The sequence below is a fragment of the Lactuca virosa genome, chromosome 4, assembly GCF_052849685.1.
Source record: "Lactuca virosa cultivar CGN04683 chromosome 4, Lactuca_virosa_CGN04683_v6, whole genome shotgun sequence".
NCBI lineage: Eukaryota > Viridiplantae > Streptophyta > Magnoliopsida > Asterales > Asteraceae > Lactuca > Lactuca virosa.
The window spans coordinates 150,075,592-150,088,930 of NC_136429.1; the positions used below are offsets into that span (position 1 = coordinate 150,075,592).

At 37.4% G+C, this 13,339-nt stretch overlaps 1 protein-coding gene across 1 annotated transcript; it reads left to right on the forward strand.

Moving 5' to 3' along the window:
• The first annotated feature begins 11,436 nt into the window (after positions 1–11,436).
• LOC145107543 (myb-related protein 308-like) lies at positions 11,437–12,954 on the forward strand. The gene is made up of 2 exons (XM_079044446.1): positions 11,437–11,850; positions 12,017–12,954. Exons 1-2 carry the CDS (start codon positions 11,588–11,590, stop codon positions 12,729–12,731), a joined length of 978 nt encoding a protein of 325 aa, XP_078900572.1. The 5' UTR covers positions 11,437–11,587; the 3' UTR covers positions 12,732–12,954.
• Positions 12,955–13,339: the final 385 nt, after the last annotated feature.

Here is a 13,339-nt window from a genome sequence, read left to right on the forward strand (position 1 = left end):
CGCTGCGCGGACCTCCTCCATTGTCAACTGGAAGGCTCTCCCGCGGGCCTTCGGTGCCTCGGCCTTCACCGGCCGAACCTCAGTAGCTCGCACGGCATCAGGAGCAGATCCCTGCGGTGCTCCCTGTGTTGTCCCCCGCAGCTGCGGACACTCGGCCTTCCGGTGTCCGGTTTGGTTGCAATGAAAGCAAACCATGAACCCCTTGAGGCAATCTTTGGCTATGTGCCCCTCCTTGCCACATTTGTAGCAAGCACCAGATCGACAAACCCCATCATGTCCCTTGTCGCACTTCCCACAAGTGCGGCCCTTCTGGCCTCCAGATCTCGAATCGGCGGGCTTTGCCCGCTTGGCTGCCAGCTGAGACTGTGCCGGCCGCCGGTCCCTCCACTGAGACTCGGCCTCCTCCCGGGCCTAAGTCTCCAGCTCGATCTCCCTCTTCCGGGCATTTGCCTGGAGCTCGGCAAATGTCCGGTATGATGAGTTCGCCACGAACTCCCTGATATCCCTCCTCAAAATGCTCAAGTACTGGCTCATACGTGCCTGCTCAGACGACACGTGTTCAAGGCAAAACAACGCCCTCTCATGAAACATCCTCGTAATCACCGTCACAGACTCAGTTCCCTGCTGGAGGGACATGAACTCCTGGGCTAAACGTTCCCTCTCCACAGGGGGAACATACTCATCTCGAAACATCGTTGTGAACCTCTCCCAGGTCACCGCAGTAAGCTCCGTCGTAGTGAAGTCTGTCGTCACAAACTTCCACCAGTCCTTCGCTCCCAAGCGAAGCTGGTTCAGTGCAAACCGAACCCTCAAATGCTCCGGACACGAACAAGTGTAGAAGCATCCCTCGATATCAGAAATCCATCTCATCGCAGCAATCGGATCCTGCGTCCCATCAAACTCTGGTGGCTTCGTGTTGCTGAACTCCCGGAACAACATCGAGTCACCCCGCTGAGGTCTAGCAGCAGCAACAGCTGCAGTAGCTGCAGCAGCCACAGCCTCAGTAACCGCTGCGTACCACTCATCAAAGGTCTCAATCAATGTGGTCTTGATAGACCCAAACATCTCCGAAATCTCGGCTCGGATCGCCGCAGCCACCTCATCGTGGATCATCTGACGAAGCTCCTCGTCACTCATGCCGCTCGTCTCAGGTCTATGGCGTGTCCCAACCATGATGTCTCTGAAATACAAACATAAAATATCAGAGACTCGCTCGAGTATACTCGCACTCGATCACTTAGCCCTACTTGTTCCTTAGTACCCTAAGAATTCTTACTTGGACTGCGCACTGATCCGGTGTCTTCAGTAGTATGGGCCCTATACTACCGTCCACACCGCATCAGTATTCACCCCAAGTCCTCCACCTAGGATCCCAGATCACAAGTACTCTACATCTCGCTAGCATAGGCTACCCTTCGGTAGACCTCTCATAAGCTCCTCACTGCTACCTACTCACTGTCAAGCATCTCATAGCAGCAGAAATCTTCCTAGGCTAAGACATCACAAATCAGGCCACTCTAGTCCTAATATGAATACCTAGCCTACTCTAGCATGCGTAACATATCATATCATAACTCATAACACATAATATAAGGGTATTTTGGGAAATCCCCGTTCAGGCGTTGGCTGGTCGTACACACTGTTTCCTTCTGCTTTTCTCAAATTCTTTAACTTTTTAGAAAAATTGTTTCCTTTATGAAAAACTTTCTCAAATCCTCAGTTTGAGTTCAGATACACCCGAAGGTGCATCCGAATCCCTCAAACCAAGGCTCTGATACCAACTTGTAACAACGTAAATTTCCAAAACCATTTTTCATTTTTAAAACATAATTTCATTCATAAGATATCATAAAAATCCATTGTACCACATGTCATCATAATAAAACAAATCCCAAGATCTCTAATACATAAATCCCATCAGTGTGTACAGATCATGCCGGCGCCTTCCCGCGATCCTCACTGGTACCTGAAACACATCACACAAACACTGTAAGCATAAATGCTTAGTGAGTTCCCCAAAATACCACATACGCACATACGCCACTCAAGGCTATATGACCTTCCGGTCACTGTGTCTTAGAGGACTTTCGTCCCACAACCCTGGTAGACCTTCTGGTCCTACCCGTAATGACCTTCCGGTCCATATCATAATGACCTTCCGGTCCTGAGCATTCATAACATACATAACACATCCATATCATATAACAGCATACAACATATACATCACATAGTACATAAGACCTTCCGGTCACACATAGGTACCACTCTAGGTACAATATAGTGAGAAGACTCACCTCGTACGATGTCGGATAACCTCTCGTGCTAGATAACCCGACCTAGCGTCCTCCTATTAACATAATAACATCTCTAATCAATACTTTCTCTTGTCCTCATTTCTAAGGAGTGGATAAAACACCATTCTACCCCTCCCAGATCTCTCTCTAGAACCAGCTTGACCAAAACCCTAAGGTCAACTGAAGTCAACTCAAGTCAACGGTCAAACTTTGACCAGACTCGTCGAGTGCACTCGTGTGACTCGGCGAGTCCAGACGTCTTCTGAATCCTCATAGATCTTTACTCGACTCGTCGAGTTAACCTTTCACTCGACGGTTACCACTGGTCATGAATCGCGGGGCAACCCCGACTCGACTCGTCGAGTGCACTAATGGACTCGGCGAGTTCCTTCCATGGCAACACTCAAATGACCTTCTGAGGTCAGATCTGTTTCTCTAACCTATAGATCTGACCTTATCATACCCATAAATCACGTAAAGGTCCGACCTTTACACTCATACAACGTCCATAAAGCTTCTTTTGGTGAAATAGCCTCTAAAATGGCAACCTAGGTTTATATCTCTAATGGAGTAGCATAAAGCAAGATCGATAGGGCTCTCTGGACCTCTTAAGGTCCAGATCTAAGAAGAACTCCACCTTGGGACCTCACATACTTCGAATCCAAGCTAAAGAAGGCATAAGAAAACCCTAGATTCAAGTAGATCACCAAATACACGAGATTGAGCACATATTAATACCTATAGCAGCCTCTTCTGATCAACTGGTGGTAGATCTGAGCTCCTCAATCTTCCTTGCTTTCCCTCCTTCCTTCTTTCTTGCAAAATCACACTTAGAATGAATGAAAACGGCTTCTTCTCTCTCTCACAACACTCTCAGGTGCTCTGGTGCTCTCAAGGGTGATGGTGGCCGCAAATGAGGGCCATAAGGTCCCTTAAATAGGGCACAGGCCCGAGGATTTAGGGTTTCCACCCACAGCGCCTAGTCGGCGAGTCTACTCTTGGACTCGTCGAGTAGTTCATTAAACTTACGTGGCCACCCCGCTTCTACTCGACGACTTATCGCACCAACTCATCGAGTAGATCAATGATTCACAAAAATAAATAATCAAAATAATATACCTGGAAATCCGGATGTTACAACAACCTTCCTCAAAAGCTTATATTGAGTGCCACAAATGCCACAATCTGGAGCATTTTCAATGGGAATTTCCTACATGGGGAAATGAAGCAAACTATGCTGGTTTAGAAGATGATGAAGAGTTGTTATTGATGGCTCAAATAGACGAAGAACTCGTCCACAAGGCACAAATAGAAAAATAAAGGATTCAAGTACCAAATCTACACAACAACATGTGGTTTCTAGACTCAGGATGCTCAAACCACATGTGTGGTGACGAAAACATGTTCCAGGAAATAAATGATTGCAACAAAGGATTCATCAAATGCGGTAACAACTCCAAGATGAAGGTGACTGGAAAAGGGACCTTGAAGCTGGTATTTAATGGGGTGAGTTTCAATGTCCAAGATGTGTACCTTGTGCCAGATTTAAGGCATAATTTGTTAAGTATGGGACAAATACAAGAAAAGGGAGCCAGCCGACTAATTAGCAATGGAGTATGCGACATCTATCATCCAAAAAGAGGAGTAATAGTTCGCTCCAAGATGAATGAAAATCGGATGTTCATACTCATGAATGAACAACAAATTCCAGCACCTCAAAACAATGATGAATATTTCCATACAAGCTCATATCTCACACAATTATGGCATCAAAGGTACGGGCATTTAGGCTACAAAGGGCTAAAACTACTACAGTCAAAGAACATGGTGCAAGGACTACCACAACTTGAAAATCCCAACATTACATGTGTTGATTGTCTAGCTGGAAAACAAAATAGAAGCGACATCCCAAAACAAAGTCAGTTGAGAGCAAGCGGCATTTTAGAGATTATACATGCTGATATATGGAACCCATAGAACCCATCTCAAACAGTAAAAAAAGGTATCTACTATGCTTCATTGATGAATTTAGCCGGAAAGGGTGGGTTCATCTATTAAGTCAAAAGTCAGAAGCACTTGAATGCTTCAAACTTTTCAAACCCTATGTGGAGAAGGAGGCAGGAGAGTGCATCAAATGCTTGAGAACTGATAGAGGAGGAGAATTTAACTCTTCTGAGTTTAAAGTTTTCTGTGAAAAGGAGCGTATCAAAGGACAGCTCACAAACGCCTACACCCCACACCAAAATGGGGGTGGCAGAAAGGAAAAACAGAACAGTCATGAATATGGTCAGATGCATGTTAATTGCAAAAGGGGTACCTAAACCATTTTGGGCAGAAGCTATAAAATGTACTTTTTATGTGTTGAATCGAAGTCCAACAATGGTTGTAAAGAACATGACTCCACCAGAAGCATGGAGTGGAATAAAACCCTCAGTGGTTCACTTCAGAATTTGGGGCTGCATAGGACATGTTCACATACCTGAAAACAAAAGGAGTAAGCTTGACAACAAGAGCTTTCCTTGTGTTTTTCTAGGTGTCAGTGATGAGTCAAAGGGCTACCGTGTATATGATCCAAGCACAAAGAAGATTGTGATAAGCAAAGATGTGGTATTTGAAGAAGATAGAAATTAGGACTGGGATAATAGTTTCAAAGAACAGATAGATGCAGAATTAACATGGGGTGATGATATTTCAGATGATGAAAGTGATGGAAATATCATCTCACCTGAAGTAGATGCGGAAGTAGAGACAACCCAAGAAGAAACAAACACCACTGAAAGACCAAGAAGATCAAGAAGACCATCAACATGGTTGAGAGATTATGAAAGTGGGGAAGGGCTAAGTGACCAAGAAGAGGCAGCCTACATGACATTTATGGATATGGAAGATCCAAATAAGTCTATGTGTTTCGAAGAATTAGCACTCATGGCTACACAAGACAATGATGATCCATTGTTTTTTGATGATGTTGTTCAAGAAGAAAAGTGGAGACAAGCAATGGACAAGGAGATAAGCTCAATCGAAAAGAACAACACCTGGAGTCTCACTCACCATCCAAAAGAAGCAAAAAAGGTTGGAGTCAAATGGTTGTATAAGACCAAACACGATGAACATGGGAAGGTGGTCAAAGATAAAGCACGACTCGTAGCGAAGGGGTACTCTCAAAGAGAAGGAGTAGACTACACAGAGGTCTATGCACCTGTGGCAAGACTTGACACAGTACGCTCCATTATTGCCTTGGCAGCCACTAGAAAATGAAGTATTTATCAACTCGATGTGAAGTCAGCTTTCTTGCATGGAACACTAAATGAAGATGTATACATTGAGCAACCAAAGGGCTACGAGCAGAAAGGAAAAGAACAAATGGTCTACAAACTCCACAAAGCCTTATATGGACTGAAACAAGCTCCAAGAGCTTGGTTCAGTCGTGTTGAAAATTACTTTGTGAAGGAAGGGTTCGAAAAATGTGCCACAGAGCAGACCCTGTTCATCAAGAAAAATGGAAATGGGAACTTAGTAATCGTAAGTGTTTATGTTGATGATCTGTTATTTACAGGTAATAATCCTCAGCTGCTATTAGATTTCAATAAATCTATGATGAAAGAGTTTGAGATGACGGATCTTGGAAAGATGAGCTACTTCCTGGGAATAGAGGTGACACAAACTGAAGAAGGTTTCTTTAATTGTCAAAAGAAGTATGCAATTGAAGTTCTTAAAAGATTTGGCATGTTCAACAGCAAAGAGGTCTGCACGCCTATTGTTCCAGGCTCAAGACTCACAAAGGATACATATGGAAAGGCTGTTGATGACACAAAGTACAAGCAACTTGTGGGAAGTTTGTTCTACTTGACTTCCACAAGACCAGACATGACATATGTAACGAGCTTGCTAAGTAGATACATGAGTAGGCCAACAGAATTACACCTACAAGCAGCTAAAAGAGCACTGAGGTATCTTAAAGGAACAACAAACTATGGTATTTTCTATAACTCCTCAGATACAAACAAGTTCAGCGACTTTGTGGGATATACCGACAGTGATCATGCAGGAGATGAAGATGACAGCAAAAGCACTAGCGGATATGTGTTTATGTTAAGCTCTGGGGCAATCTCATGGAGCTCAAAGAAACAACCAATTGTGACTTTGTCCTCCACTGAAGCAGAATATGTAGCAGCAGTATCAGGAGCATGTCAAGCAGTGTGGCTTAAAGGAATTCTAGAACATCTTGGAGTTGAAAATGGAGAAAGCATTAGCATAATGTGTGACAACACCTCAGCTATAAAACTGTCACGAAATCCGGTATTTCATGGAAGAAGTAGGCATATACGTGTCCGCTATCATTACCTTAGAGAACTTGTGAATGAAGGTACCATAGAGCTATTACATTGTCATAGTGAAGAACAAGTTGCAGACATCATGACTAAACCAATCAAAGTAGAGGCGTTTGTTAAGTTCAGGAGAATGATGGGGATGTGCAAGCTGGAAAATGTAAGCTGATCAAGTTCCACCGTGTTCAGCTTAGGGAAGGGTATGAAGAGGTCTTTAATTGTCCGAGTCTTTAGTTTCTTATTTTGAATAAACTTAGTCTTCCTAGTTTTTAGCTCTGAGTAAGTCATCAGACATTTTAGGATTATTGTTTGTTTTTGCTTTGATGTACCGGCTATATAATGCCATTCAAGTTCTTAATAATAAACATACAACGGGGCTTAAAATTGTTCTCTCTGTTTACTCAATATGTTGTTCGTACAGCCTAACAATAAAAATGTGAAAATCGAGTTGTTAATTTAAACATGAACATAAATTTTTATTGATCTAAACTATAGCAATATAACTTTCGGTGTTCATTATGAGACCCATTGATGGATGCTTCAAGAAATAGCTTTTTGCATTTATTTGTAGACGATTTTCCGCCCACTTGTAGAACCATTTGATTTTCTTTCTCCATATTTCAAGGAGTTGCAAGTAGGGTTTAAAAACATTTTATTAAGATGTGGAAACTTGTACTCAATCTATATACACCAACAAAAATTTTATATATCTTCCAAGTAATTAAATCTACGTGTTGAATTGTTTTCAATATTAATTTCAATAGATCAATAATTTATGTAACTAGGAGAAAGTAAATGGTCACCATATCAAAGAATTACAAGAGAAAGATATCCAAAATATTAAGTGGTATGTTGTTGGAAAAACAATTCTTGTATGTTGATAGGAAAAAAAGTAAAGAAGATTGAAAATACGTTTGGCGAGTTTCTTGATTAATATACCACATCTTTTACAAGAATTCGAATTAATTAAAAGTCTGTTAGTGAATGTTAAAATGTTATACAAAAGTGTTCATGACTATCATTCCCATGTTCGCTCCCATCACGATAAGACTACTATGTTCGTTCAAATATATCGAATATCCAATTAACTGATTTTAAGTTGATTTCCGTTTCCACATTATGAATTCAACTAATACAAATAAATTAAAATCTGACATGAACCAACCAAATTAAAATTTGGGTGGATCAATTTTTATAATTCGATTTTCCAAAAACACTAAACATTTAAAATATATACAAATTTAACGTTAATATATTAGAGTTATCAAATCCAAACGTATTTTTCTACCTAAATTGTTCAGATGTGTAACTTAATTTTATCCAAATAATAAAAAAATACTAGCAAATCATCAAAAAAAATTAGAGAAAAAAAATAATCAAATCTAAAACGAACCTAAAATAAAAAACCAAAAAAGTGGTTGTTTGATATTGGGTTATAATAAATTAAAGAAGAGGTCATCAAAACTCAGAGTGGAAGTTAGTTCCAACAACATAATTAAATTAATGAGAATAAAAATATTTAAAGTTGTTCAATGTATGCAAAAAAAGAAGGCGAAAATCACACCTTTTACTTTATTAACTACACCTCACTTTACACCTACCTAAACAACCTCACCTTACTTACTGCCTCACATCCTCCTTGCTTTATGAATTCCATGATTCTCTTATTTAGTATTTTTGAATATCTGAAATCAACGATTAATATATTAGCTTCTATAAGAGTATCATGGCTGAATCTTTTGCAAGTTTATGCTTTTGGATGACAAAAACTACATGAATGTGTTGAATAAAAAACTTACAAATTAGTTATTATTACATACAATTTATCCGTTATTATACGCATAAAATATAGATTTCAAGTAACTTTGTATGCATTTTCTTTTATTATATTTGGCTAAATATATCCACATAGAGCTTACCCATTTGTCAAATATTAAGAAGAAAATAACTTAATAAGAATAGAATGTTCAATGAAATAGAAGTATAAATATGCAATATGACTTGCTTTTATGTATGAAATTAGTTTACTGTATAAATATCCCTTGTTATGTGGTTTTGCTTTTTTCTTTATTTACATATATATAATATAATCCATAATATATTTTAACCACATAATTCACATGAATCTTTAGTATAAATCAATTTAATTAATGCAACGCTTATATTGTGTTTTGTATAAAATATTAATATAAATAATCTATGTACATGTTTTAATGAAATGGTAACCATATAAAAACAAATGATATATATAAGTTATATAATCCACAAATATTATGACATTTGTTAACAAAACTTTTGTAATAATATTTTCATTTTTATTTATCATGCTTAATATATTAATATCTTAAGTAGCCCAAGATATTGAATTAGCCAACATTTTAGGACTGTCATCCTGTTTTATTGTATTAATAAATGTAAGAGAGAATATTTATTTAAACGAATATAGACCAAGTCAAAACATGTGATAAAAAAAACGTTGAAATCTCTTTTAAAAACTGGATCAAGCAAGAATCAAGAAACAACTCGAGATTTTAGGAGAATTTGATGTAGGCTCTTTGTATATAAAGATTATACAGATTATAACATACACACTCTCATACTCACACTCACACTTACTGTCTAGATATTCTCGAGCACAAAAACACTCACTATACGATCAACTAGAACCTGTAACTTGATTTTCATTGAATTAAAGTTCTAAGACAGCGTGACATTGTCATCTACCGATGTTTTAATGTCTGAGATTCTAAATGATTAAAGGATTTCCTCGTTTATTTATTTGTTCTTACAATTATTTTACTTTATCATTCGTGATTTTATCCATTTCAATATGTATAAACCTTTTTCATAATGTTCATTTAACTAAAATATTTTATTTGCTAAACTACAACATCAAGATACTCTGAGGTATCTTGATCTTTTTTGAATATCATAAGATTTATTACTTCATTCAAGAAATTTACACATTAATACTACTTTTGTCCTATTTTTCAAGTAAACAAATATTTATATTTTGAAATAAGTCATGCAATCACGATCACATTACATATAGGTTAGTTCAAGTTTCAATGAGTTTCAGTGCTTTTTTGCTATGTTTGGTCATACTTCTAATATTCGACCAAATAGGTTAGTTCTAGCTTCAAAAAATATTATTCGATCAATCTTCTTTCCTTGAAGGCTGAAGCGTCGTTTACTTGAAATGAAATTAGAAGAACCGTGCGGGATTATAGTGTGGATAATATCACGTCTTGTTTGTTTTATTTTTGCTTTCATAAAGAGATTTTGAAAAAATTATTAAATTTAACGTTTTCAATAATGTGTTATGATTTTCAAGAATATGTTCTACTCTTAAATGTTGTAATATTTTTTTTTTGGCATTGATTCCCAAAACTCTAGATCTAGTGTATGTGAAGAGTTTCTCCTTGTTTGTCTGATTGTTTACCGGTATAAGATAATTGTAAAGCTACTAGCACATAGACTATAAGAAGTGATTTCTGATGTTACAAACTTTTTTTTACTAAAGGTCATCAAATTCATGACAATCCTTTAAAATTAAATGAAATAGTAATTGGTATTAGGAGAAGAAGAGAAAACGTATTGCCCTCAAAGTTGACTTTAAGAATGTGTACGACTTGCTTCATTAAGGACACCTAGATTATATGTTACATAATATGGGTTTTGGTATGAAATGACAATCTTGGATCTGGTCATGTAAAAGTTCAGCTATTACTTCCATTTTGTAAAACGATTCACCTACGTCGGAGTTTACTATTAGGTATGACATTCATCATAAAAATATTTTAGCTTATTTTCTTTTTTATTTGGTTGTGGAAAGTCTTTATGTGACGATGTTAGACGTTATTGTTAATGGAGTTTTTTGAGAAACTCATATTGGTAGAAATATCTTTCTGTTTCTCATTTTTTTTCATAAACGCGATATTTCTTGTAGAATAATTTCAAAGGAAAACTTTCATTCTTTTGGGAAATATAATCTCTCAATCTGATTCTAAATTTTACAAAACTATAAAAAACTTGAAGTTAAATTGATATGGTTGACTTCAACCCTTACTTTAGTTTCATGTTCTTTATAAGGGAAATCAACTTATTAGAATGATTAACTTTTTGTTTTGTTGATATCTAAAGTAACTTCGTTCTTTTTCTTTATTTTTTTTTGTACACATTTAAATTACGAACTTATTGAAAGTGTTCACATATGACCATTATGACTGATTGTAACTTATTGGTCGGTCATAATGGTCATATTTGAACATTTGCAAAAAATTTGTTACCTAAGTATATAAAAAAAACAAAGTTACCTAGATATAGACAAAAAAAGATAATTACGACAAGTGAATTTTCATCTTTATAATGCTTTGGTTTATAATATAATTATTAGTGTTACAAGAAAAAATAGTAAGTTTCTTATAAAATTTATTGACCTAAGTAGAAACTGTTATGAAACGTGCTTATTATTTATTAACATTTACCATATTGATTCTATATTTTATAAGTGAAAATGCAAAATACAAAGAGTATTATTATAAAAAACATATTTATATTTATATTTATATTTATATTTTATAATATGATGCTCATATCATCATCATAACACATGCTACCAGCCACTCCCTCAAACCTGTCTCACCAACTCACATCTAGAAGCAATTATAGGGTCACTCTTCTCTCTCATCCCCCACCTCCATCCCTACCCGTTAACACCCCCCACCCCCCCCCCCCCCCTCGACCCCACCCCCTTATATAGTGAAGAAATATATACATATATATAAGTATATATACGTATAGTCAAAAGATTATAAAACCCCACATCAAGGTCTTAAAATGGCCGGCCTTTGCTCTCCATTTATCTTCGAGACCAACCAAAGGCTAATTTTTGCTTGACAACCTCACAAAAACGAAAAAAAAATAGCCCACAAAAATTGGGGAAAAAAGATTAGAAAAGGAAAAATGGGAAGATCACCTTGTTGTGAAAAAGCACACACAAACAAAGGAGCATGGACTAAAGAAGAAGATGATCGGCTAATTGCTTACATAAGGGCTCACGGCGAAGGCTGCTGGCGTTCGCTGCCTAAGGCCGCCGGACTCCTCCGTTGCGGCAAGAGCTGTCGCCTCCGGTGGATCAATTACCTACGGCCTGACCTCAAGCGTGGCAATTTTACTGAAGAAGAAGATGAACTCATCATTAAACTCCATAGCCTTCTTGGCAACAAGTAAGTTAATTTCGTCAAGACTTCTTGAAAGTTTTGCTTTTTCGAACTTCAATGGATATTTTAAATAAATCCCAGTTGTCTTTTTTTAAGAAAATTACGTACCCAAATCGTAAAATTTCAAATTATGTTAATTAATGAGGTTAATTTTATTTTTTTTGGAAAATAGGTGGTCTTTAATTGCTGGAAGATTGCCTGGGAGGACAGATAACGAGATAAAGAATTACTGGAATACCCATATCAGAAGGAAGCTTTTAAACCGGGGAATTGATCCGGCGACTCACCGGGCGGTTAACGATAATCCTACGAGTCATCACACTAACACAAACACCACCGCCACTGTCACTGCCACCGCCGCCAACATCAACAACAATAATTCATCACTTGATGTCGGCACCACCACCACAACTACCATATCTTTTGCAAACGCTACTCAAATTACTCATCTTGTTAAAGAAGAAGTGGAGGATGAAGCCAAGCATAATTCTGATGGAGGAGACCGCCGGAAAATCAAGAACACGTTGCCGGAGATTCAAGAAAGATGCCCGGATTTGAATTTAGAGTTGAGAATCAGCCCACCTCATCATCATCAACAACAAAACAACAGCTCATCATCATCCTCCTCATCATCATACATACAACCACAAATCCAACATGTTAATTACCACCATCACCACCATCAGCAGCCATTAAAGACAGGAGGAAGAACTTCAAGCTTTCCTTCAGGTACTACCATATGCTTTGCATGCAGTTTAGGTATAGAGAATAGCAAGGAGTGCAGTTGTACCACAAGTCTCAATGGTACAAGCAGTAGCAGCACCGGGTATGATTTCTTAGGTTTGAAAACTGGTGTTTTGGACTACAGAAGCTTAGAGATGAAATGAATTCTCACTTGGGTTTTTAAAATCAATCCTTTTATTATGTATGATTCTACTCTAAAACAAATTGGGGAAGAGAGATTTCTGTATTTTATTTTTTTTATTTTTTTTCCTCCAAGAATATATATATGTAGCTATTATCCCTTTCCCTTTTTATTTTTTTCTTGATTTGTAAAATCACGATATAGTACTATTAGAATTAATCAACGTAGCAATTCCTTTTCATTTTTTTCGGAATTCTTGTTCTTGTTTTTCGCGTTTTCATGTAACAAGAGATATGATAATCAATTAATCATCGGAATTTCTGTTTCTTGAAATGGTGTATCTTAGATGATTACTTTTCCCAAAGCCAAAATTCATAAACCAAGAAAGATTTTGCTAAAATGGTTTGTATATCATGTAATGAATGTTATACATTTAGTTCGATTTTAGATTTTTGCTACACTTTTAGAAAAGGGATTCTGTCCCATTAGAGAAAAGGTAAAGCATATGTCAGAACCCTACTAGTTTGTGTACTCTTGTTATGAGGGTTGTTGCAGAATGTTGCCATGGATAGATTGCAATTACAAGTAGATTAGCATTTGGGGTAGGAGACCAATGAAAGATATAGAAAA